Source organism: Acomys russatus, chromosome 13 (assembly GCF_903995435.1).
Source record: "Acomys russatus chromosome 13, mAcoRus1.1, whole genome shotgun sequence".
Taxonomy (NCBI): Eukaryota; Metazoa; Chordata; class Mammalia; order Rodentia; family Muridae; genus Acomys; species Acomys russatus.
Window position 1 is genome coordinate 67577974 of NC_067149.1, and position 26596 is coordinate 67604569.

The 26596-nt window shown below is 47.8% G+C and overlaps 2 protein-coding genes across 4 annotated transcripts in view; one reads left to right on the top strand and one right to left on the bottom strand.

Moving 5' to 3' along the window:
- Window positions 1–10850, bottom strand: part of Dnai7 (dynein axonemal intermediate chain 7) — a 34377-nt gene extending 23527 nt beyond the window's left edge. For all 3 annotated transcript variants that reach the window (XM_051155586.1, XM_051155588.1, XM_051155587.1), the window contains exons 1-2: window positions 10749–10850; window positions 438–575 (exon numbers count right to left, since the gene is read on the bottom strand). In XM_051155586.1, the coding sequence (XP_051011543.1) occupies window positions 438–521 (84 nt within the window). In that variant the 5' untranslated portion in view covers window positions 522–575; window positions 10749–10850. The remainder of the gene's footprint in view (window positions 1–437; window positions 576–10748) is intronic.
- Window positions 10851–21557: 10707 nt separating this feature from the next.
- On the top strand, window positions 21558–26274 carry Etfrf1 (electron transfer flavoprotein regulatory factor 1). Its single transcript, XM_051155589.1, has 3 exons — window positions 21558–21666; window positions 25835–25922; window positions 26000–26274. The coding sequence occupies exons 2-3, from the start codon at window positions 25878–25880 to the stop codon at window positions 26213–26215; spliced, it is 261 nt and encodes an 86-aa protein (XP_051011546.1). The 5' UTR covers window positions 21558–21666; window positions 25835–25877; the 3' UTR covers window positions 26216–26274.
- The last annotated feature ends 322 nt before the right edge of the window (window positions 26275–26596 follow it).

A 26596-nucleotide genomic window follows, 5' to 3' on the forward strand; every position in this document is an offset into this window, starting at 1 on the left:
CGGTGACGAGGACGAGGAGAAGAGGGTAGGGAAGGGCAAAGCGGAGTAGTGCCAAGCCTCAGAGGATCCCAACATCCCCTTCAGGAACACACTCCAATGAACTCCTTCCTTTCCACTAGACTCAACCTCTAAAAATCCTAGCACTCACCAGGTAGCAGCACTGGGCCTCTGGGGAACATTTGAAACCCAACAGATGTCAGCTGGGAATAAAAGTCTGCAGGGCACCTCCAAGCCAGCTACATACACACACTACATACATACACACACTACATACATACACACACTACATACATACACATATGCACACACACACACTACACACACACACACACACACACACACACACACGCACACACACATACATACACACCATGTGACCTTCCGCCTCCACAGGGTGGAGGAGTGCATGCTCGCTGTGAGGAGGACAGGGCACTCACGGACAGCACCAGTTTACTCTTCTCTATCACTTGCTCGAAGGTCTCGTTTGTCTCCTCTTCCCACAAGCTGATGAACGTGTTCATTTCCTGGGCTATGGAAGGGTTGGGGCTCCCGTCACACTGGATGTAGTGCTTCCACTGGGGAGACAAACATGTGAGGTCACACTCACAACAATGCCACCAAAGAGGAAATCACCTGTTAACACTTGTGATTTTTACTGGGGGAGGGAACATGTGTATGCCACCACTGCACATGGAGGGGACATGTACAAGCCACCACTGCACATGGAGGTGCAGCCTCAGGAGCCAGCCTGCTTCTCCCACCATGTGGGCCCTAGAGACTGAACTCAGCACATTTATCCATTGAGCCATTGCACCAGGCCCTAAGTTGCTTGTTTGGAAGTTTGAAGCCTCAACATAATTACCACAATTTACACAAAAGCTATGGATTATGTCAACCAGTAATGATATAAAATATATGACCAGCCAAAGAAGCCAACTAAAATAAGCAGACCCCACCCTCCACACACTCCCCCTCTTTTTTTTTTTTTTTTTTTTGAGGACTGTCTACAGCCTTGGACGGCATGGAAGTCCCCATGTAGACCAGGCTGGCATTGAACTCAGAGATCCCCCTAAATGCTGTGATTAAAGGTGTGCACCACATACCCAGCCCATTAGAGACCCTTTCATCTAAATAATTTCCAATTGTCATTACTCAGTGGGACACAAATTCCATTTACTCCTGTGGATTTGTTTTGAGACCATGTGCACAGTGCACGTTCTGTCTGGCCACAATGCTTGCCTGTCAAGCTTGTCCTTTCTCCTTCTCCACTGGTCTTTGGGCCACAGCCGCCCCTGGCATTTAAGGAGTCCTCTCACAATGCTGTCTGTCACCGCACTGTACTTATTTTAAAACTCTGAATGTCATGTCCTGCTAATGCTTAGTTTCCCACTGACCTTCTAACAGTTGCATTGTTTCTAAAGTTACGATTTCTGATTAAACTAAATTGCCTGACACACTTTTGTATTTTATTTATTTACTAAATATCTAGTGTGCGTGCGTGCGTGCTTGTGTGTGTGTGTGTGTGTGTGTGTGTGTGTGAATGCATTTGTGTCTGTGTGTATGTCCATGTCCACACACAGTGTCCAGAAGAGGGTGTTGGGCATTGTTACCACTCTCTGCCTTTCTTTTGAGGCAGGGTCTCTCCCTGAACCTAGTGCTCACACTGACGTAGGCTGGAAACCTGGAAACCTAGTATCTGCTACACTTGCCTCCTCCCAGAGCTGGCATTACCGGTTTGCAAAGGATGCTGGCCTTGTAGAGTCCATGCTCTGGTACTGATGGTTATAATGAAGGCCCTCTGACCACTGAGCTGACCTCTAGCCCCTGCTCTGACCCCTGAGCTGACCTCTAACCCTGCACTTAATATTTTAATTCAGTCATCTCCTCAGAACAGGCACACTTCAGGGAGACAGTGGATTTGCTTCACAATCTACCAGAAGTGAATCACAAGAATCTTTTGGTCTCCTAGTATGTGTCAAAGTCGCTTTCACTACTGCTCCCCACTGTGGTCTAGTAAGTATATGATACTTACATGTACGCACTTACGTGCACACACACAGACACACACACTCATACACATCGCCTTTGCCGCGGTGATGGCTTCTGGTTGCTACACGTGGTGCTCTGTGGGAGCATTCCACCACAGCCAGGCTGCTCTCTAAGCTGGAGTTTGTCTTTTCAACTTTAATAGCGTCATTGATGAGACAATGCAACTGACAGCACTGTCCGTCCTTCCTCTTTGTCAGAAGAGTGTGTGTATTTAACACCTTCGTACTGTGGTCTCACTGGGACTCCCTCCAGGAATGGCCCACATGGAGATGCCTCGGGATAACACTGTCCCCACTGTATGACGTCAGTCTTCCTGCATGGAACCTCGGGATAACACTGTCCTCACCGTGTAACTGTATGACGTCAGTCTTCCTGCATGGAACCTCGGGACAACACTGTCCTCACTGTATGACGTCAGTCTTCCTGCATGGAACCTCGGGATAACACTGTCCTCACCGTGTAACTGTATGACGTCAGTCTTCCTGCATGGAACCTCGGGATAACACTGTCCTCACCGTGTAACTGTATGACGTCAGTCTTCCTGCATGGAACCTCGGGATAACACTGTCCTCACTGTGTAACTGTATGACGTCAGTCTTCCTGCATGGAACCTCGGGATAACACTGTCCTCACCGTGTAACTGTATGACGTCAGTCTTCCTGCATGGAACCTCGGGATAACACTGTCCTCACCGTGTAACTGTATGACGTCAGTCTTCCTGCATGGAACCTCGGGATAACACTGTCCTCACCGTGTAACTGTATGACGTCAGTCTTCCTGCATGGAACCTCGGGATAACACTGTCCTCACCGTGTAACTGTATGACGTCAGTCTTCCTGCATGGAACCTCGGGATAACACTGTCCTCACCGTGTAACTGTATGGCGTCAGTCTTCCTGCATGGAACCTCGGGATAACACTGTCCTCACTGTATGATGTCAGTCTTCCTGCATGGAACCTCGGGATAACACTGTCCTCACTGTGTAACTGTATGACGTCAGTCTTCCTGCATGGAACCTCGGGACAACACTGTCCTCACTGTGTAACTGTATGGCGTCAGTCTTCCTGCATGGAACCTCGGGATAACACTGTCCTCACCGTGTAACTGTATGACGTCAGTCTTCCTGCATGGAACCTCGGGACAACACTGTCCTCACTGTATGACGTCAGTCTTCCTGCATGGAACCTCGGGATAACACTGTCCTCACCGTGTAACTGTATGGCGTCAGTCTTCCTGCATGGAACCTCGGGACAACACTGTCCTCACTGTATGACGTCAGTCTTCCTGCATGGAACCTCGGGATAACATTGTCCTCACTGTGTAACTGTATGGCGTCAGTCTTCCTGCATGGAACCTCGGGATAACACTGTCCTCACCGTGTAACTGTATGACGTCAGTCTTCCTGCATTGGAAACCTCGGGATAACACTGTCCTCACGTTGTAACTGTATGGCGTCAGTCTTCCTGCATGGAACCTCGGGATAACACTGTCCTCACGTGTAACTGTATGCGTCAGTCTTCCTGCATGGAACCTCGGGATAACATTGTCCTCACCGTGTAACTGTATGACGTCAGTCTTCCTGCATGGAACCTCGGGATAACACTGTCCTCACGTGTAACTGTATGACGTCAGTCTTCCTGCATGGAACCTCGGGATAACACTGTCCTCACCGTGTAACTGTATGACGTCAGTCTTCCTGCATGGAACCTCAGGATAACACTGTCCTCACCGTGTAACTGTATGACGTCAGTCTTCCTGCATGGAACCTCGGGATAACACTGTCCTCACCGTGTAACTGTATGACGTCAGTCTTCCTGCATGGAACCTCGGGATAACACTGTCCTCACCGTGTAACTGTATGGCGTCAGTCTTCCTGCATGGAACCTCGGGATAACACTGTCCTCACCGTGTAACTGTATGACGTCAGTCTTCCTGCATGGAACCTCAGGACAACACTGTCCTCACCGTGTAACTGTATGGCGTCAGTCTTCCTGCATGGAACCTCGGGATAACACTGTCCTCACTGTATGACGTCAGTCTTCCTGCATGGAACCTCGGGATAACACTGTCCTCACCGTGTAACTGTATGACGTCAGTCTTCCTGCATGGAACCTCGGGATAACACTGTCCTCACCGTGTAACTGTATGACGTCAGTCTTCCTGCATGGAACCTCGGGATAACACTGTCCTCACCGTGTAACTGTATGGCGTCAGTCTTCCTGCATGGAACCTCGGGATAACACTGTCCTCACCGTGTAACTGTATGACGTCAGTCTTCCTGCATGGAACCTCAGGACAACACTGTCCTCACCGTGTAACTGTATGGCGTCAGTCTTCCTGCATGGAACCTCGGGATAACACTGTCCTCACTGTATGACGTCAGTCTTCCTGCATGGAACCTCGGGATAACACTGTCCTCACCGTGTAACTGTATGACGTCAGTCTTCCTGCATGGAAACGCCATGAGGTTCTCCTGCCCTCTCATCCATCTCTCCCCTTTGTGAAGCCAGGTGGCCATTAGGCCTTAGAGACATGTCACCTGCAGTACTGTCCTCTCAGGGTGATGGGCCTGACAAGCCGAAGACTGGCCACAAACCACAGCAACCCAGCACCACAGCAGTATTTTTCAAGAATCTATAACACCTTTTATAATTCACGATGAATTACAATACAAAACTCTCAACAGCAGAAGACTTAATGGCTCAGAGGAGATGAGGTGGCCATCCGCACCGAGGTGGCCTTCCACACCAAGGTGGCCATCTGTGCTGAAGTGGCCATCCGTGCCAAGGTGGCCATCCACACTGAGGTGGCTGTCCATGCTGAGGTGGCTATCCTGCTTGGGGCCACACTGACCCCGACAGCTTTGGTTCTCCTTGTCATTAAACAGGACAGCACGGGCCATGTGGCTAAGGTCAATCCCAAGAAGTCCATCAGACCCTGCACACACCAGCCACCGCACTCAGTCAGCCCAGGATCTGCACACACCAGCCACCGCCCTCAGTCAGCCCAGGATCTGCACACACCAGCCACCGCCCTCAGTCAGCCCAGGATCTGCACACACCAGCCACCGCACTCAGTCAGCCCAGGATCTGCACACACCAGCCACAGCCCTCAGTCAGCCCAGGATCTGCACACACCAGCCACAGCCCTCAGTCAGCCCATGATCTGCACACACCAGCCACAGCCCTCAGTCAGCCCAGGATCTGCACACACCAGCCACTGCCCTCAGTCAGCCCAGGATCTGCACACACCAGCCACCGCCCTCAGTCAGCCCAGGATCTGCACACACCAGCCACAGCCCTCAGTCAGCCCATGATCTGCACACACCAGCCACCGCCCTCAGTCAGCCCAGGATCTGCACACACCAGCCACCGCCCTCAGTCAGCCCAGGATCTGCACACACCAGCCACCGCACTCAGTCAGCCCAGGATCTGCACACACCAGCCACCGCACTCAGTCAGCCCAGGATCTGCACACACCAGCCACCGCACTCAGTCAGCCCAGGATCTGCACACACCAGCCACCGCACTCAGTCAGCCCAGGATCTGCACACACCAGCCACCGCCCTCAGTCAGCCCAGGATCTGCACCACACCCAGCCACGCACTCAGTCAGCCCAGGATCTGCACAACACCAGCCACCGCACTCAGTCAGCCCAGGATCTGCACACACCAGCCACCGCACTCAGTCAGCCCAGGATCTGCACACACCAGCCACCGCACTCAGTCAGCCCAGGATCTGCACACACCAGCCACAGCCCTCAGTCAGCCCAGGATCTGCACACACCAGCCACAGCCCTCAGTCAGCCCAGGATCTGCACACACCAGCCACTGCCCTCAGTCAGGCCAGCATAACCATGGGTTAAAGCACTCTGGCCATCAGCAGTTCCTGCTCTGCGTGACTGGAGAGGACCAATGATGCTCTCAGTTAGACCAGCTGTCTCACGAGCATCAGATTCTGCTTGAGGGGCCCAGGAATCGTTACCAGCACACAGTGATCTCAGAGTCACACATAGTCTTGTGCTGGTCAGGTCTTTCCCTTGAGTCTTCAAGATGAGCATGTCAATGCAGACAAATTAACTTTGAGGAGATAACAAAATCCACTGTGGCTCCCACTCAGGATCTGACAGGACTTCTTTATAATAATCACCCCTCACGTGTATTCACTCTCTTTTTCCCTCCCCTTCCTTTTTGTGGTGTAGAACCTGGGGGCCCATACATGTTAGGCAAGTACTTTTCCACCAAGTTATTTCTACTGTGTACACTTTAAGACAACTAGAATTTTGAGTAGTATTAATAGCATTACAACAAGACTCAGATTTCAGTGAATAGCATATAATTTTTGGACCTCATGAATGATATGGTCATACGACCTGAAGATTCGTCACCGCTTATGTTACAACGGTTTCTATATAGTTTAACAAATAAGCCTCGTTAGCTCCCGTGCCCAGCAGTCTAACGGACGCAGTGGCATCTTTCCTGATGCACACAGAGCCAAGGAGCTTGCCAGCAGTTCACTGATTACCCAACAGACCACACACCTGTCTCTGGTTCTGCACAGCCTCCTTGTCTGGAGCCCTGAGCAGGAGGAAGCCTTCTCTTCACAGCCCCTGCTGTGTGCCTCACTTTTCCTCTTTGTTGCACTCGGGACATTGTTTCATGGACCTCAAATCTACTAGAGCGATGTGCGGAAGGGTGCAGTGTCTACCAGTTACAGGCCCAGCTGCCGGTCACTGCTCCTCGGGTGCACTGTGCTCAGGCAAAGCACTCACTTGGCCAAAGCACGCAGAGGCCAGTGCTTTTCTCTCAGAACATCTTCCCGCACCTTTGGTCAGGAAAGGAAGGCAGTGCTGCTGCTCAGGTCACGGTTACCCTGTCAGGCTCAGGGTGCGTTCAGGGTGGCACAGGTTCCTGGGTCTCCACCACTCGCCACACTACGCGTCCTACCCCTGAAGGGTCTGCTAAGGATATGATAGAAAGCTGCTCCTTAGTTTTATGATTAGTTCGTCCATTAGCATTAGACCTCCAGGGGGTTCAGGAAAGACACCTAACTCAAAAAGCTTCTGGATTCTTCGACTATGAAAAGACAAAGCGCCTTGGCTGAGAGCAGACCTGAGAATGACCTAGCCTGAGCCACATGTGGAGGAGTGCCAGTGCTGGGGGGGAGGGGGCTGGAACAAGGGCATCACACATTGGAGAAGAGGCAGACAGACAGACAGACAGACACACGCACGCATGCACACATGCACACACACACACACACACACACACACACACATGGGGGTAGGGGGGTTACCTATCTTGCTAGAAACCATCTTATGTTCAAGTGCCCAAATACGTACCTCCAACTATCTATGCTGAATTCCCTAATCCACCCATCCGTCCTTCTGTCCATCCGTCCATCCATCCACCCAGGCTTTCTTGACTGACTTCCCTCATTACTGCCCGTGTATTCAATTTCATGTTTGATCACCGTCATCTCCCGGCAAAGAGCCCGGCAAAGACCATATGCTCAAAGCTGCGGCTTGTTTACTTGGTTCCAGGGTGCTGCCTTCTCCCTGGTATGACCCCTCCAGGCTTTCTCCACAGCTGTAAATGCCTTTCTCTAATTAGGTCTCAAAATAACAGAACAAGCAGTTTGCCAGCACAGCTGTTTTTCTAACCGTGGCGCTGACTACAGAGCAGGGCCCGCGGACGGCTGCACACTGCCCTGCGTTGGAGTTCAACCGAGGCACAAGGCAAACGATGCCACCACTGGCCTAAGAGCCCGACTTCTCAGGAATTCATCTGGCTCTCAAAGCTTGCATGGTACTTTACAACTCGTCCCAGTGTCTCCACAGCATTTTAAAATCCTTTTTGTGCTATTCCTATCAGGAAAGCAATTTTACCTTACTGTGGCTGCTGTAATCTCAGCTTATTTTATCCGTTTAAGACTCATTCATTCCCTGAGTCATGGACACATGAGACTGGCTGGAGCTTCAAATAGTGTTTCAGACCAAATACATGTCCCAGGTTCTGACTAACGCCAGCAGCCAGCACAAACCCCAGTGTTGCAGGCCCTTGTGCAGCACAGAGTGAGCCTTGGTGGGGCCCAAGGTTATGCTCCATCAACGCAACATAAGCTAACCCTAGACAAGGCTCTGGGAGACAGACCTCTAGACTCCAGATGGACCCACGATTGCCTGTTGTTTAGGAATCTTTCCAAAGCTCCGTTTTCTTCTGTCCCACCCATGAGGGCTGCTGGAACCTCTTTGTTCCCACTAAAGCCAGTTCCATTTCTGTCTGACACACTCAGACACGTGACACCTCCTTGCTCCACTTCTGGACCAAAACATTTGTTCAAACTCAGCTAAAGTCCTAATGCAGAAGAGAATTTACCCACAATCTCCAGATGTGACAGGGAAACAGGAAACCCCATGGACTTGGGGTAACTTACGCCTGGATGCCTCTTGCTTCCGAGCTCTGGGCTCTGCGTCTGCTCTGGCAAACCATCCCCAAGTAAACCACGGGAAGGAGACAGCGCTTAGGTTAGTTAGTAAGGCCATGCACAGAACACACCAAACCACGATCCAGCACGTCGGACAGTCTCTGAGCCACAGCAACTGGTGAGAACCGAGACTAGCGGCATCACGAGACACCACTTACCAGCCACCGGTGTGAGGCGCAGAGAGCAAACAATCAGCCAATCAGCCTTCACCAGGTAACTGGCCACAGGGCCTCAGAGACCAGCCCTGCTCCTGGAGTTGAACTCCATCCTAGCTTGCTCAGGGCATGGATGCAGCCCACGTCCTCAGGCTTCCTAAAGACTATTTTTAATGCACACATATTCCATGAAAGCAGTGCCATGAGCCAGCCTCTGCCAGCCTCAGGCCTTGCTTCTGTGCCTTCCTCCCCTCCTGTCTGTCACGGAATTGAAGAGCCTGCCTGGCCATGCTCTGCATTAGGCCTCCGGTTAGGAGTAGTGGGCGGGTCTGTGTTAGGCCTTGGTTTAGGGGTGGTGAGGTAGCTGTGTTAGGCCTTGGTTTAGGGGTGGTGAGGTAGTCTGTGTTAGGCCTGGGTTTAGGGGTGGTGAGGTAGCTGTGTTAGGCCTTGGTTTAGGGGTGGTGAGGTAGCTGTGTTAGGCCTGGGTTTAGGGGTGGTGAGGTAGCTGTGTTAGGCCTTGGTTTAGGGGTGGTGAGGTAGCTGTGTTAGGCCTGGGTTTAGGGGTGGTGAGGTAGCTGTGTTAGGCCTTGGTTTAGGGGTGGTGAGGTAGTCTGTGTTAGGCCTGGGTTTAGGGGTGGTGAGGTAGCTGTGTTAGGCCTGGGTTTAGGGGTGGTGAGGTAGCTGTGTTAGGCCTGGGTTTAGGGGTGGTGGGCTGGTCTGTGTTAGGCCCGGTTTTAGGGGTGGTGAGGTAGCTGTGTTAGGCCTTGGTTTAGGGGTGGTGAGGTAGTCTGTGTTAGGCCTGGGTTTAGGGGTGGTGTGGTAGCTGTGTTAGGCCTTGGTTTAGGGGTGGTGAGGTAGCTGTGTTAGGCCTGGGTTTAGGGGTGGTGAGGTAGCTGTGTTAGGCCTGGTTTAGGGGTGGTGAGGTAGTCTGTGTTAGGCCTGGGTTTAGGGGTGGTGAGGTAGCTGTGTTAGGCCTGGGTTTAGGGGTGGTGAGGTAGCTGTGTTAGGCCTTGGTTTAGGGGTGGTGAGGTAGCTGTGTTAGGCCTGGGTTTAGGGATGATAGGCTGGCTTGGCCTGGGTTAGGCCTTGGTTTAAGGTTGTGGCCAGGCTGGTCTTTTCTCTGTGTCAGCAATAGGGTTGATTCACTTTAATTCCTTCCAGGATACTTCAGCAGCCTTGGTGTGGTGAACGGCTGGGCCTCAGCTGTCCTGGCTGTGGTCTTGGCTTCCACTCCAGGCCCAGTCATTCCACCTGAGGCTGGAAGTGGGACTGCGCTGTCCCTGGGTGCTTAGAGGGCACTGAGCTGTTCACCAGGATGACTTCAATGCCTCTGTGTCTCAGGGAGCAGGGATCCTGAGAGGATGGGGTGGGGGCAGGAGCTCTGAGAACTGCAAGGCTGTGGGACAGAGATATGACTCTGTGTCACTGAAGTTTCTCACCTTCCAGAGGCTCAGGTGACGGCATCCTAAACAGTAACATCCAACCTCACTGCGGAGGGACCACACAGATGTGATAACAGACAACTTGAGATGCTTTGAGAGTTGCCAAAATGTGGCTCAGACATGACATCAGCCCCTCCTGCTGAGGAAACGGTGCTGAGAGCGATGCCTGATACAGGGGTCACACACATCTCCCATTTACGTACACATAGAAAGTGGGACCCATCGGAGTCCATTACATGAGCCCTTAGGGATTCCAAGGGCGAGCAGGAGGGAGGGCGAGCACACCAAGTGCCCCTTTATTGAATAGTTTTTGCCTGAATTTTGTCAAATGAGGGATTTTTAAGATTTATTTGTAGTTGTTTCTGTAGGTGCAGTGCCTGCAGAGCCCAAAAGAGGGCACTGTTACGACTCCAGGGGACTGTAAGCCTATTGATAATGGGAGCTCGGAACCCAGCTCAGGGTCCCTCCAAGAAAAGCGCACGTTTTCAATCACTAAGCCATCTCACCAGCTCGGCTGTTTTTCTTAATAAAGTTTCACGAGATAAAAATTAGAACCAGACTGTAGTTCCCTTGTGATCCCACTAGTATGAGTTCCAGAGAGAGATGAAGCGCCTCACCTGAGCCAGCGCTCTGGTCTCCCGGTTCAGTCTCTCTGCTTCAGGAAAACAGTCCTCCAGCAAAGACAGCTCTTCAAACTCTTCGCCCCTCCTTTCCCGATCCTGCCACAGAATCAGGGCTACAGTGTTAGTTTGACTACAGCTGCTAATACTTAGTCTGAACCAGTAGCTTCAAAGTGGGCTCTTCAGGTGCTTGAGGGTCAACCTGTGTGAGATACGCCCCTATGGTGCACGAGGATACAGCCTTGGATGTCTTAGCGTGAATCAGAGCGCCCGCCCCACAGGGCAGGAGCTGGAGGGCGGGGCCACGAGGGGTAGCGGTGGCTGTACACAGACACCCTGATGAAGACAGGGCAGCATTAATTCTACCTGACCCTGCTAGTGTGTGTGATACAATGGGAAGTCGGCAGTCTGCGCTCCTCCACACAGCGACGGCTAACAGAGGCCCAGGACATCTGTGTAATTGGGTGTTTTGGTAGTTATGCTCTCAAAAATGTATGAACTGGACACAACTGGCCAAGAACATAAATCGAAATGTTCGTTTGGAATAACAGGGTTCAGCATTCAAGCAAAAATGTGGATAAAACTGGCATCTGATGAACAGCGGATCTTTAAAGCTTCTGGTTTAACTGGCAACGACACTAACATAGGTCATACTGTTTTTCCTTGCTTCTTTCTTCCTCCTCCCCCCCCCCCTTTCTTTTTTGAGACAAGGTTTCTCTGTGTAACAGCCCTGGCTGTCCTGGACCTCGAACCACCACACCCCACTGCAATATCGTTTTTGTTTGAGATGGGGTCCTGCTGTATCGCCTTGGCTGGCCTGGAACTTGCTATGAAAACTGGGCTACCTCTGCCTCCCGAGTGCTGGGGTTAAGGGCATGCACACCACACCTAATACAGGTGATGTTTTGATAACGGAGACCAAGACACGTCAAGGTTTGGAGGAAAACAAGTCACTGCCCTGTGTCTTCTATGAAAACAACACGACGTTACAGAGCAATGCTGGGTGGCGGAGGGCTGTGTGTGCCTGTTAACAAGCTTCAGAGCCCACTTCCGGACGCTCACTTGGTAAGGCCTAGCGAGGTGGCCTGTGCCTGTGGTCCCAGCTACTCAGGAGGCTGAGGCCACAGGATCACGTGAGCTGAAGTTTGATCCTAGCTCAGCAGCACAGCACACGTCGCCGCCATTTGTTCACTTTAGGTGCAGAATCCAAGAATACGACAATGAGCTGAAAAGCTAGGAAGGCGGTTCCCCATTTTTGTGGGTGCAAGCACATGGGAGAGCATGTCTCACGGGTTTGAGGCGGGCAGTTCCCATCGGAGCCATCTCCAGCCACGTTTCATCTTTCCCCCCAACCCGATAATCTATCTGTAAAAGGCATGCTGCTTTTCCTATTCCTCTGCTCACATTAACATAGGAACCCAGGTGTCTTCTGTAAAGCTAGATGCTAAAGAGATTTTTAAAACAAACAATGCAGCTGGTTATGGTGACAAGTGTTTTTAATACCAGCACTAGAGAGGTGGAGGCTGGCAGTTGTCTGAGTTTGAGGCCAGCTTGGTCTTTATAGAGAGTTCCAGAACACCAGAGCTGCATATAGAGACCCTGGTTGTTTGTTTTGTTTAAATTAATGATGTCACTTCCCTCACTGAAAACACATGTGCGGTGACACCGTACATTCACAGCAGGGCTGGGCATTGCTGCAGCCGCAGCTGAGGAGTGGCCGGCAGCTCAGCTGGCTCTACCACTCCCATTGACTCACCTTCGCTTCCAGCCGGCGCCATTTCTGTCTCTCAATCCGCTTTCTTTCTAGCCTTTCCTGTTCTTCTTTTTCAAATTTCAGTCGAGCCTCCTCTGAAGAACCAAGAAGAAATCACGAGTTAACTGCAGCACTACCACCACAGTGTTTTAGATACTTGAGGGTCCTCTGAGTATTTCTAACACAGAGTGTGACCTTGTATGGAGATCACAGCCTGTAGTCTGCGTCAGAAATGAAAAGAACACTCACTTTCCAGCCAAAAAATTCATGAGTCAAATACATTATACCCTTGTATGAAAATATCTGTTGGAAAGCTATGAACAATGAACATCCAGCAACTCAGACAGGAGAACATGATGCAGTAGTAGGGACCCTTGGCAGAACCAAAGCCTGTTGGAAAGCCTGAGTGGATGGGTGGATAGCAGTTGGTAACTGTGTGGATAGCAGCCATGGTGGCTGGGTGGATAGCAGCCGTGGCTGGGTGGATAGCAGCCGTGGCTGGGTGGATAGCAGCCCTGGCGGCTGGGTGGATAGCAGCCGTGGCTGGGTGGATAGCAGCCGTGGAGGCTGGGTGGATAGCAGCCCTGGCGGCTGGGTGGATAGCAGCTGTGGCTGGGTGGATAGCAGCTGTGGCTGTGTGGATAGCAGCTGTGGCTGTGTGGATAGCAGCTGTGGCTGGGTGGATAGCAGCTGTGACTGTGTGGATAGCAGCCGTGGCTAATATTCTTTGCTTTGAGATCAGCCGAGCACTCAGTACCTTCTTCCTTCAAGCGTCGCTCCTCCTCTTCCTGCAGCAGCCGCAGTCTCTCAGCTTTGTTTATCTTACCAGCAGGCTTAACAAAGACCACAATGGTTAAACAGGCTGTCAGTGCACTCCCCAGCCACTTAAGAACAGATAGCACTTATGAACTGCTGCAGACATTGCTCAGCACTTACTGCTTTCCCCAGGACCCATGTCAGGCAGCTTACAACCACCTCTAACTCCAGCTCCAGGGGTTTAAATGCCCTCTCTTCTGGCACCTGTGGTGCACATAAACTCCCACAGGCCTGCACTCAGACACATACATTCACAAATAAATCCAAAAGATACCAATTATGAAAAAATTATTGATTTTATGAAACTAATTTTTAATGTACATTAATTCAATAGTCAAGACAGCTAATTAGTGCCAGCATAGAGTCTGGGCACTGCAGGGATCAGGCTGGAAGTAAGGAAAAGCAATCATATAAAGCGTCACACAGCACGGGCAACACTGGCAAGAAGGTGCGATTGCAGGGGCCTTTGAACTTCCAACTTGTAGAAGCAAGCAAACACCTATAATGCAGTGTGGAACTGCACGTCTATGAACACTGAAGATATTCCTATATCTATTTTAAGGATGTCCTAACTTCAGACAGAAGGCAGAAAATGTGTTGGGGAAGAGGTTTAGTCTTTGTTTCAACAGGAGAAGAAAAGCTATTGATTCCATCAAAATGAATAAGGACCAGATCTGACCGAGGAGGCTTCTTGAAGATCTAGGCTGTACACATGAAGGAAAAGCCAAGAAGAACGACATGACAGGTGAAGTACATGCTGATCCCTGGACATGAGAACAGCCCTGAAACCGGCTAAACACGAATGTCTCCAGCCAGCACTCCAGCCAAGCATGGCCAACAAATCTTGCTGGCTACTGAGTCCTCAGGACTTATCACGCCATCCTTTCATATGGCATGGATGAAAATTTATATAACAGTTTGGTGGTACAGTCAAAACTGACTCAAAGAAAGACAGATGCCTTACCTGCTCAAACCAAGGACAGATGACCATCTTTGGCTGAACTATGAACACTGCACACTCCATACATGTGCTGATGCAGAAATGTATATCACCTTTGAAAGTTTTTATGTTCACAGGGGAAACAAGCAGACATCAGTGAAGTTAAAGTGGCCTGAGGAGATTCGTCCTTGAAGATGCTGAGACACTGAGACCTGCCCATCCCAGCTGAGACACTGAGACCTGTCCATCCCAGCACCCTACTTAATCCAACCTCAGACTGCCTCAATCGCTGTCTCATCAAAACTTGTATTCAAGACAACTTCAAAATGGCTGACCCCATTTGTCCCGGCCCCTCAGCCTGTTCCAGGCAGGACTCAGTTAAGCCCTGCACTTTCCCGTCATGCAAAGACCAGAGCAAATGATAAAGCTAGCTTTCTTAAGACTGGCCAGTATCCCGATCTTCTTAGGGTGCCCCCAAAGAGATGTCATCCCCAGAGAGCAGGAGGCAATTTTGAGAATAAGCCCCTATACCCAGGAGGTGATGGCTATTTAGCATTGTTGTTTATGGGGGAGGAGGGGAGGGAAGGGGTCACAGTTATTAATGGTCTCAGTCAGGGAGCAAACAAAGTCAGGGAAGTGGGCTTCAGGGATCTCTTTTTCTCTTTCTTTTTCTTTCCTCTATCTGTTTTTCTCTCCTGTCTAGTGTTAGGGGAGACAGGGGATGGGGAGGGGGGAGGGGTAAGAAAAGGGAGGGAATATAGGAATAACAGGATAATTAAGAAATATAAGTTAATAGTCAGTTACCAGCCATGTATCTGAACTTAGTACAAACAGGTTAAGATGCTACGAGTCAGTCAGAGAAGAAGCCAAACGTATGGGTGTGTCAAATACTAACTTAGTTATCACAGAAGTATATTCCCTAGGTTGGACAGACAGTAAATAGCTAGACACAAGCGGTGCCTGCCCACTCAGATATACTGTAGGTAACTGGTCTTCAAAAACCTCAGAGACCTGCAGAAGATAGCATTTAAAGATGTTTTATTAATGAAAGGCCTTTTGACAGAGAGACGTGTCAGCTCCTTGCAGCACCCCCCCCCCCCTGCTTTCTACTTTAAAGAAAATGATGGGCCTCAAAGAACCTCCATATGGAGTTGGCTTCAAATGTGGCAAGCCAGCCGCTGGGCATGGAACTGTGCTTGCCTCCAATGCAGACAGAGTGCCCCCCAAACTGGACAGACAGGAAGCAGAAAAGTCAACTGGAGAGCTTTGCCAAGGCCAGACAGGCAATCCTTCATAATTCTCACTTCACAAAAAACGTCTGTCAGATATTCTGGACCAGTAGGCCAAAGAGATAGATGCACAGGAATCTTGTGTGACTGATGAGATAGCCAGCTGTCTGTCTGTCTGTCTGTCTATCTGCGGTTTATTCTGCACAGCCTGTTTACTCAGGTAATATTTATCCTTTGCAGGTCTCTATGGGGCTGAAGACTAGATAGCGATAGTCTCACATTAGGCTTGCGTTGTTTAGTGTTTAAGAAAATGTTTTAAGATAAAAAAGATATTTATAGGTTGATAAATGCAAGTTATGATAAAAAATGATTTAGGTACAGAACTTGGGACTCACCACAATAAGATAGATAGCAGAATACTTTCTCCAAGGTTGCCAAATCCATATGGAGTGGTCATTGTGCATGCAATTCTTACTTGATAGTTTTTATAATTATTCTTATTGTATATAGTCCACTAATGTTAGAGAAAGATCCTTTTACTGGACTAAAAGAAGGAGGTGCAGGGATAGTCTCTTGTGTTCTGTGTGGAAACATCACCTGTCAACAAAAATCTGATGATTGGGCTGGAGAGATGGCTCAGAGGTTAAGAGCACTGAGTGCTCTTTCTGAGGTCCTGAGTTCACATTCCAAGCAAGCACATGGTGGCTCACAACCATCTATAATGACATCTCCTGTCCTCTTCTGGCCCGCAGGTGTACACGCAGGCAGAACACTGTATACATAATAATAAATAAATCTTGAAAAAAAAAATCTGATGGCCAATAAGCTGAGGCAGGACTTCCAGAAGGGAGAGAGGAACTCTGGGAGAAAGTCAGGCAGGGAGGTGGTGGTGGTTCACATCCAGGATGCAGGGAAGTCAGACACATGAAACGGAGGAGACGTAACCAGCCATGTACCTGAATTTAGGTTAGTACAAACAGGCTAAGACGCTATGAGTTAGTCAGAGAACAGACAAAGCGAAGGCGTATTAAGAAGTAATAAGCTTCAGCTGGGGCGCGTGTGGAAAAGCCTGAGACTGCACAAGGCCCTAGGTTCAGCTTCCAGATGACATGCTACTGGTCAAAATCAGGCAACAGGCTAAAAGTAAATAATGGGCTAGCAAGATGGCCCAGGGGGTAAAGGCACCTGCCACCAAGCCTGACAACTGCGGGTCAATCCCCAGGACCCGCATGGGAGGAGAGAATGGACCCCTGTAAATGGCCCTCTGACTGCCACACATGTGTCTTCGCATGTCTATCTGCACTCAAACATGCACGCATGTACTAGGATCCAAGACTGATAACTGTGGTACATTCTAAGACATGTGTTGAGAACCCAGAGAGTGGACAGTCAGTCCTCAGCATGTACTGTACACTAGTTACATATGAAAGCCAAAGTTCACATACTCAGGTCCGTACATGAAGTGACAGTGTTGGCATGCAACCTGTGTGTATCGTCTCCTACACGTGTAACTCGGCCATAACCAATCCAGGCGGCTGCCACACTTACTGTTTGAAAATCACACTCCACTGCAATGTCTGTGCATGTTCACTGCAGATGTGATTTCACAAATATGTTTTAATCACTAAAAACATTCCAAATTGTTTCTTATAGCTTTCTGAAGCACACAGTACATGTTATTATTACCTCATTTAGTTAAAAAATTATATGCATATGAGTGTTTGCCTGCATGTATTCTGTGCACCAGGTGCATGCCTAGTTCTCACAGAGACCAAAAGAGACTGTCAGATCCCCTGGAACTAGCATTATACAGTTGAAAGCCACCGTGTGGGTGCTGGGAACCCTGTCACTTTTTTTTTTTTTTTTTTTTTTTAGTTTTATTTTTTGAGACAAGGTCATTGTGTGTATGGCTGAGGCTGGATTACAACTTGTGGTCCCCCTGGCACCGAGATCACAGGGAAGCACCACCATGCCCAGCACTCTGGTCATAATTCTGAAAATGATAATTAATCTATGTTTGGTTTAAACCATGGCTACAGAACTCATAGATAAAGAAAGTTGGATGTAATTGACTTTTCTAGGGTGAATGGGGTTAGTTCTGGAGAGCAGGCCAGGGGGGTCAGTTTTAAAGCAGGGCGTAGGGCTAGGGAGAATCAGGGAGTTCTGGCGCCTTTCGCACTGATGAAGGAACTGCCTTCTGCTGAGCCCGGCAGACTGATGCTTTACAGGACCGCAGGCCCAACGTGATCGCTTTCAATATTTCATGACTAGAACTAATCAAATTTCTTTGGCAACTGCTTTTTAATTGTTTTATTATACTTTATTTTGGGGAGGGGAATTTCCGGTCATAGATGAGGGGAATTTTTTTTTTGGCCCAGACTGGGCTCAAACTCACGACCTTCCTACTTCAACCTCCACCGTAGCTGGGATTACAGGTATGAGATACGATAGCACACCTGAGAACTGACTTTTTTTTAAAGAAATAATTTTTTTTCAAGTAAAACAGAATCTGTTGGTAGGCTAAATCTGGCCTGTGATTAGGAGATTACATTTTCTCCTTTAAAGTATCAATCTACAAAGCAAAGAGGGAACAGGACACCCCAGACATAGGGGGGTGTGCCCTTCATCCCCCCTCAGTTTCCACCCTGTACAAACAAAAGCAGAAACCACCAGCAGATGCTACTTTGAAGTTCTGGCTTCAGCCTCAGCAGGTCTGTGACTGCGTTTTTTTCTTTATCTGAAATAAATTAAAAGAGGGCCTAATCCAGCATATTCGGCAGTGGAAGAAAAACTGAAGCTTCAAACACAGACAAAAGCTACTCATAAACTGTGTCTTTTTCAAACTAGAAATACCATCAAATGGGAGATACATCCATAACTGTGAACAATTATTCCATGATTTTAATAGCATTATTATCTAATAAGAGAGCTTAGTAAATTCAATAGACCATAAAGAACTAGAAAATTATTTTAAAATCCCATAAGAATTTCATTTGTACAATATGTTCTTAAAACATTATTTTGAAAAAATAATTTCTACATACCTTTTTTGGTTTGGGACCCTAAAAAGTAGGAAAACAAAAGAATGGACACATTTTAAAGAAGAATTCAGATACTTTCAACAAAGCACCACAAAAACCATTGATTAGGAGAACTTGGGGGTAGGGGTGGGCAGGAAGGAATGTGCTTTGTACCTCCTTTGCAACCTGTGAGTCTTAGTTACTTTAAACTGAAAAGATACTTTTAAAAAGTCAGCACAAACTAAAAGTCCACACACTCATGCAGGAAACCCACAAGATCCCGCAGGCATAATCTTGCTGTCCGAGGTAGTCAACACTACTTATGTCAAAGCGTCTACAAAGGGGGAGCCCGTGAAAATGTGAGTGGGCGAAAGGATTCCCCAGATCCCACAACTCACCACTGACTACCGGTACTATTGCTAATTTCCAAATGTGGGGGCTGTCCCATAAAATAATCTTTCTACTACACAAGATGAATGGTTTTGTGGGTAGGAAATCAGTTTTTTAAAGTTTGCCAATCAACGATAAGTGAAGACTGTCCAGCCACATGTCTGAAAGTCCATCTGGCTCTTTTTGGAAAGCTCCATATTTCAATACTGACTTACAATGACTAGTATATTCCGGTATTACTACTTGTAAATTCCTGAGCAGTCCTCTGTGTCCATCAGCTTTCTCATGAAGACTCTGATGGAGGCTGTGTGAGTATAGCCATACACTTTACACAGCTGAAGAGCCACACACAGGAAATCCTGGTCCAAGCCACCATCACATGATGTCCTCCCGAGCCTGACATCTGAAAGGGGCACACAGCGCAGAAACTCACTCCACAGATATCTACTGGTGCGGGCTTTGCGCTCGTGTGGTTTTTTTCCCCTGGCTATAATACTCCCTACCACAATGCTTAACACATTTCCACCTTGGCACACATACTGTGTGGCAGACTCTGTAAGCACCTCTTCCGAGCGGCATAGCTTAAAGATGCTGGGCACATTCTTATCTCTCACTAGGACTTCTGACATGAAGCAGGTTTGGAGAAAGCCCACCTTTATCCTTCATATAAACCTAGGAGAAAACATCAAGTTCTGAAACTGTTCTCCAGACATGAGCAGTGAATGGTGTCCTGATAAGCCTTTTGAGGAATTCCTACTCCTGCACTTCCAGTGTGTGTAGTCACTACCCTTCCTGCATTATAATATATACTTCCTTAGACTGACGGGTTGAATTATATATTTTTTAATTCACATACTAAAATCTTAACTCCTGGTGTGTCAGCAATTGGCCAGTTTAGAAAAAGGTTACATAAGGATTTCACCAAATTAAGATGACCTCATATTGGAGTCGGGTGGGCCTCTGGATCGATATGGCCGGTAGTGGTGTAAGAAGAGGAATCTTAGATACAGACCCTCACAAAGAAAATAAACTTAGCTAGAAAAAAAGTGAGGGCGCACTGCTACACACCAAGGGACTATTAAAGGAGAAGAGAGGTCTGACTAAATCCCCGCCCCTAGACTGACACCCTGATCTCAGATGTTCAGTCTCTAGAATGATGCAGCTTCTACTGTTTTAAGCCACTGTGTTTATGGCACTTTGTTCCCTGGAGACCCCATGAGACAGTAGGTTTGAAGGAGTGACTTTCTGGAATCTACGTTTTAAAATAAATCTCCCAAGTGGTGTGTGGAAGTCTTTGAGAACACTGTTGTATGCTTAGTCTTTGAGAGACTGCGCTAGGCACATCTAGGAAAAAGAAATTCACACCCACGTTTCTACGGAGCAGACAAGTCCTTGTTCTTGTTTTTTTTTTAAGTTTTTCGAGACAGGGTTTCTCTGTGTAGCCCTGGCTGTCCTAGACTCACTTTGTAGACCAGGCTGGCCTTGAACTCACAGTGATCCGCCTGCCTCTGCCTCCCTAGTGCTGGGATTAAAGGTGTGTGCCACCAAGCCCGGCTAAGTCCTTGTCCTTGTAACTTGCCAGCAGTCTTAACTTGGCTTAGGGCCCATTAGGGGCTTGCCAGGGGAGTTCTCCACTATCCATGTCTTCCTACCACTTACAGAAAATTCATATTTATATTATAAAAGAGGTTGAAAAGTACCACTCTTTTCCTCTCTCCCCACCCTTAGTAACGTGTTTATGCTGCTTGAGAAGCACCTGTTGTTACCAGGGTAAAGCTGGTGGCAGTTACTCTGCTTAATTTGCCTGCCGCAGGAGGGCTGGCTTTCTCCCAGCAGACACAAAGAATGTACCCTGAATTCCCCTTAATGAGTGCATTACATAATTCGTAATTGTATTCTCCAAGTCTACTGAGTGTGATAATAAATGATCTCTTGGTGGAGAATGGGAAACAACACACGTCGTTTAGTTCCATGTTGGTCTCTCTCCTTGGTGAAGACATGAGAGTTGGAATACAAGAAAAACAAAATGGCAAACTTTATTGTATTGAATGAGAGTGCAGGTTGACTACCGAGAATTAAAACAATTCGGGTTCCTACGAAGGGCCACACAAAGTAAGTTGAAAGCGGAGTGAGCCATCCGCTGCTGCTCTGAAAACATTTCTGACAGGTTGCCATCAGAGAGCAATAATGGAAACACGCATCAGCAGAAAGAAGTTAGATTAGGACCAAGTTTCAAGTTTAGTTACTGGAGGGGTGGGGATCCCGCCACCTCCGATTTGCACTAACTGGTTTGGGACTTTGCCGGTCCGCCGGCTTCCCGCCTGTCCGCCGGGCGCCCAACCGCAGCGCTGAAGCGGAGTCTGCGCTCGCCCCTACCCGGTTCCCTCATCTTCTGGCTTACCATTAGAAAAGAACAGCGGGACCTTCGCCTAGGGCAAAGTCTGAACTCCGCAGTGCCCGAACGCTCACGGTTGCCAGGACGACAGGCCACGCCCACTCACAAATCCCAACGAAGGCTCGCCTGCGCAGTCGCACTGTAGCCTTCCGGTGAGTCTCGCCCTTGTCTCGGATTGGTTGCCCAAACCCGCCCACTTCCGTCCCCAACAGATCATAGCCACGCCCACTCCTGCCTGGAGACCCGCCCCCCGACTCTCGGCTCTGCCTACTTCCGGCAGGTGACCGCATTTACGGCCGTGGTGCCGCAAAGCGCTGGAGTGCGGCGGTGTGAGCGACTTATTTTCCGGATCGCAGGGCCGCAGTTGGTGAAGTATGCCTTAGCATAGGGCTGCTGGGCGTGGGAAGGGTCTCACACTGTAGCCCAGGCTGGCCGGGAACTCGCGGGCATCCTTCTGCCTCCTCCTCCTGAGAGCCGCCACGCCCGGCTCTGCAAAGGGGTTCTCCCTCGCTTCTGCTGCGCTCTGGCGAGCACTTCCTGGGGGATCTGGGGGCTGAATGGCGGCAGCCCGCGACTAGGTGAAGCCCTGGGCTCTGAGCAGGTGGCCATTTAGACGAGGCAGATGGGCTCCTTGGAGGGTCAGTGCCTTGAGATTAGAGTGATTCTTCACTGATCGAACACTCGCCCCTTCCCCCAAGAGCTGCCCACACAAGAGCTTAGTGACTTGGATTAATTCCCGGGCAAATAAGACTACTAAGGTCCAGTAAGCCGTTATTGTCCCAAGGTCACCGACTGATGTGCTGTCTTAGCAGTCTTAGGAATCTTGGCCCCTCCCCAAAGTAGAAGTAGGTCTTTGACCTAACCGCTTAAGACTGTCTAACCCATTACACACAGGCAAAGTACTTACAAGTTATATCCCTCGCCTAGTTTCCAGTTTGATGATGTATCCCTTAACGACTAGATGTTCTCTTCAGAAGTAGTTCTGACAGCCAGTGTTAGTGGGTTAAAGTTACTGGTTGTGTGTCATGATAAACGACTCACTGCATACAAATTCAGATTTAGCTTATGGCTGAGGAGTTGGAAGATAGCTTTTGTTTTGTAATTAGTCAACAAAGAGACTACTCTTTCATGTTAGAGAAGCTCAGTTCTAGCTAGGACGCAGTGTGGAAGTGTAACACTGAGCTTAAACGGTGACTCAGGAGGAAAGTGAACAGCTGTTCTAGAAGACCCTAGGCTTTCCAAGTGGTAGAAAGGTACTTTCTAGTGTCTCTACCCCCAGTGTTGTACCGGAAACATCTCCTGTCAGGTCACTTGTTTCATCTACCAAGGTATGGCAGCTTCCTCTGGCTGCACAGCCTCTGGTACTGGGAAATCCATCAGGACAGCTTTTCCAGTGCAGTCTAAAGAAAACTGAATCCAGTCCACTAGACCCCAGAACAAATAATACAATACACTGCCTTTCTGTCTCCATAACATCATTAGGCATCAAGTCCTTATCCTAGAAAATAATAGTTCTACTAAAATAACAATCCCTTCACTTCAGAGGATCTTAATTCCTTTGCCCAAAGTCCCTAGGAAAAAAGGACCACTACACCTTCCTGCACATATCCAAGCTCTCAGACTACTGGGCAGCTTCTAGGATTCATGCAACATGGAAATTGTTTCTACTTTGGAAACAGAAAATTTCCCTGCAGCGAAAATAAACTAAAAATTCCTAAGAAATCAGCTGTATCATAAATTAACATTAGAAGAGCAAGACTAACCTATCTGATCATACTACTAACATTTGGGGGGTGGGTGCGATGAATCTTTTATTATAATTTATGAAAAAAGCTACTGGGAAGGACAACTAAGCCAGGTCTCTAAAAGCTTTCACAAATTATAAACATCAAACTAAATGAGGCTGTTTTGCAGACATTAAACAGGCTATAACTTGCTATCAAATTTTATTTGTATAGTTTTAAACTACATAGTTTTAACAACCATTCTTCAACAAGGTAGAGTACCTGGGAAATGACTCTGTCCCAACCCCCAAAATTGTTAATATTGTGGGTTAAACACATAGGTTTTGCTGCCTTCCAGAATTCCACTAAATCTTCAGGAAAAATATATAAAATTGAAAGGGACAAGGAAGACATAATGACGGCAGTCAGTAAGACTTTAGAAGCTGGGGAACATGGGTGACTGTGACTTAGCCTTAGAGAACTTAGTGGACATAACATTCTCAAGAGGAAACTTAGCAGAATCACGTAGAATCTGTACACTTCAGCACTCAACTCAGAACACTCAGCACAATCACCAGTGTTTCTGTAAGACAGGGAGGCACTGCAGAACTTCAACATAGCTCTCCTTGAACTCAGAGTCTTTCCCTGCCTCTGCTTCCACTATTGCTATAATTTCAAGAATCTCCATTTTCTGCTACTTAGTTGTACAACCCTTACTTGATTTAAAAAAAAAAATCTACTTTGAATATTTTTCTTTTTAAAAAAAGATTTATTATTATGTACCATTTTTTTTTTGGACCATAAGATGCACTTTTCCCTCCCAAAAGTGGTGGGTGAAATTAGAGTGCACTTTATGGTCCAATTACTGTTTTTACTGTTCTTGTTTTACTGCTCTAAAAACTGGGTGTTTCTTATAGTCCGAAAAATACAGTATAGTGTTCTGCCTGCATATACACCTGCACTCATGCCAGAAGAGGGCACCAGATCTCATTATAGATGGCTGTGAGCCACCATATGGTTGCTTAAAATTGAACTCAGGACCTCTGGAAAAGCAGCCAGTGCTCTTAGCTGCTGAGCCATCTCTCCAGCCTCGAAATCTTGCTTTTCTTGAATTCAGTCCAAAAGTTGTTAGGTGGCACTAAGCAAAATCAGAAGCCAGAGAAGGGGCAGAATGAAGGGCTGGGATCCCTTGGGAATTGAAAACAAGAGAAACAGGTCTCTGCTAAGTCATTTGTTCATAGCAGCCTAGCACAAAAGGACAATATTTGGATGGAGAGGTGGTGGTACAGGCTGTTGGAGGTAGGACAGGGTGAGCCTTCCAGGGAGGAGAAGGAATGGGAAGAGAATGTGCTGGATGGTGACAGTGACAAGAATTTGGTTATAGGAGAAGTGATAATCCAAAAAAGTACTTTTATTGGGGATAATGGGACCTAGCTAGTTCACTGTTCGAATTACTGACAGGAAGCTAAAATGAAAATAAGTCCTGTGATATGAGAATTAATTTACCAGATTATATAAAGGTCAATATAAAACACAGAGAGAGAGAGAGAGAGAGAGAGAGAGAGAGAGAGAGAGAGAGAGAGAGAGAGAGAGAGAGAGAGAGCACTTGGATCTACAGGTGTGCACCTTCACTGGGTATGTAAGAGGCCCAAATGGACAGTTCCTATTGTAGTGAGCTTCTAGCACACCATTTCTCAATCTGTGGGGTCACCTAAGATCATTTGCATATCAGATATTTATATTATAATTAATAACTGAAGTAGCAATAAAAACAATTTCATGGCTGGAGTCACAACATGAGGAGCTGTATTAAAGGGTGGCACACGAGGAAGGTTGAGAGCCACTGCCCTGGTACACACTGCTTCCTACAACACCCCGTCCATGTGGTGGCTTATAAATCCACATGCCACTGCACGAACAGGGTTCCTGGGAAGAGATACGCTGAAGTGGAGAGCCCGGCAAGCACTTTAGTTGGGTGATCAGAACTGTCATTAGCCATAAGGGAATATAATGGAACTGCGCCTAGCTGATAAGCACGGAATGGGAGAAGTTAGAAAGAGGAGTTTTGTTTTTAAGATTTGGTCAACACCACGGATGCTCTGCTCCCTGTGGAATTCCTTCCAATACTCTGTACTCCATTATTGTGCGTTCCTGTTCAGTGTCAACCTCTTTGATCTCCCAACTGAGTCTCTTAGTTTTTAGCTTCCCCTGAGAACACCCTTCTAGATTTGGATTCTTAGTGTCTTCCAAATAACCAAGCCCAGCTTTGACAGCAGGCTAGACAGCAACCACAGTGCCTAGATCATACAAACTTTGAGCACAAATGACCATTTCAGAGTAGGAGGCCTCGGTGGCTAAAGCCTTTGCACAAGCAAGAGGATCTGAGAAGAGGTGTGTGTAGTCCCATTGTGCACACAGGGACACAGGAGGTGGACAGGAGTCCCTGAATGGAGGACCAGCTGTTTGAAGCGGCAACTAAGACTGTCTCAAATAAGCTACAGAGGACTGACATCTAGGTCACGGCCTCCACATGCACACACAAACAAATGTGAAGGACAAGTTTACCATTTCTCCACTGGTAAGATATTTGATTTTTTAAGATGACAATGCACAGCTGGGTGGTGGCAGCACACACCTTTAATCTCAGCATTTGGGAGGCCAAGGCAGGTGGATTGCTGTGAGTTTGAGGCTAGCCTGGTCTACAGAGCTAGTCCAGGACAGCCAAGGCTACACAGAGAAACCCTATCTCAGAAAAAGGGGGAAAAATGACAATGCAGTGATTTGCAAAAAAGAAAAAAAATCTTTCTCGTCTTCAGGTATCTCATATATAAAAGTGGATTGATTCCATGTTAAGTGAAAATGACCAGTTCTTTACGAGGAGAAGTATTGACTCTTTATAAAAATGTAAGTAGTTATGCTGCCAACTTTATAAATGTGTTATATAAGATGGATTGCTCAGAAACACATCTTTCTTTTTAAAGCTGCTGTACCTTGGACGGGACTATCCAAAAGGAGCAGACTATTTTAAAAGGCGTTTGAAGAACGCTTTCCTTAAAAACAAGGATGTGAAGGACCCAGAGAAGATCAAAGAGCTTATTGCACGAGGAGAGTTTGTAATGAAGGAACTAGAGGCCTTGTACTTCCTTAGGAAATACAGAGCTATGAAGCAACGGTACTATTCAGACACCAAAAACTAACCGACTGTTGCTCCCAGCCTGGCTGACAATCAGTACCAGTTGTTTGCATGTACAAAATATTATAAAATAATTCAAGATACACATTAAAAAAAAAAAAACCCAGCTGCCCTACTGTACTAAAATAGGTTCCAACCCATTGTTACTGAGAGCTTCACCCATAGCCCTTCTGTTATTGAAACTGTAACACTAGCACCTTTCGTGAGAATACCGTTTGGAAAGGAAAATAATACCCAATTTTCTAACATGTTATAGCCAGTTATTGTTAATCTGTTTCTCCATTTACCAATGAGACTATCATTAGCAAACTGTGTCTGACAGAGTTACCCTTTAGTTTATGGAGCACCTTTCTTTTGTTGTTTTTTCACCCCATCTCATACACTG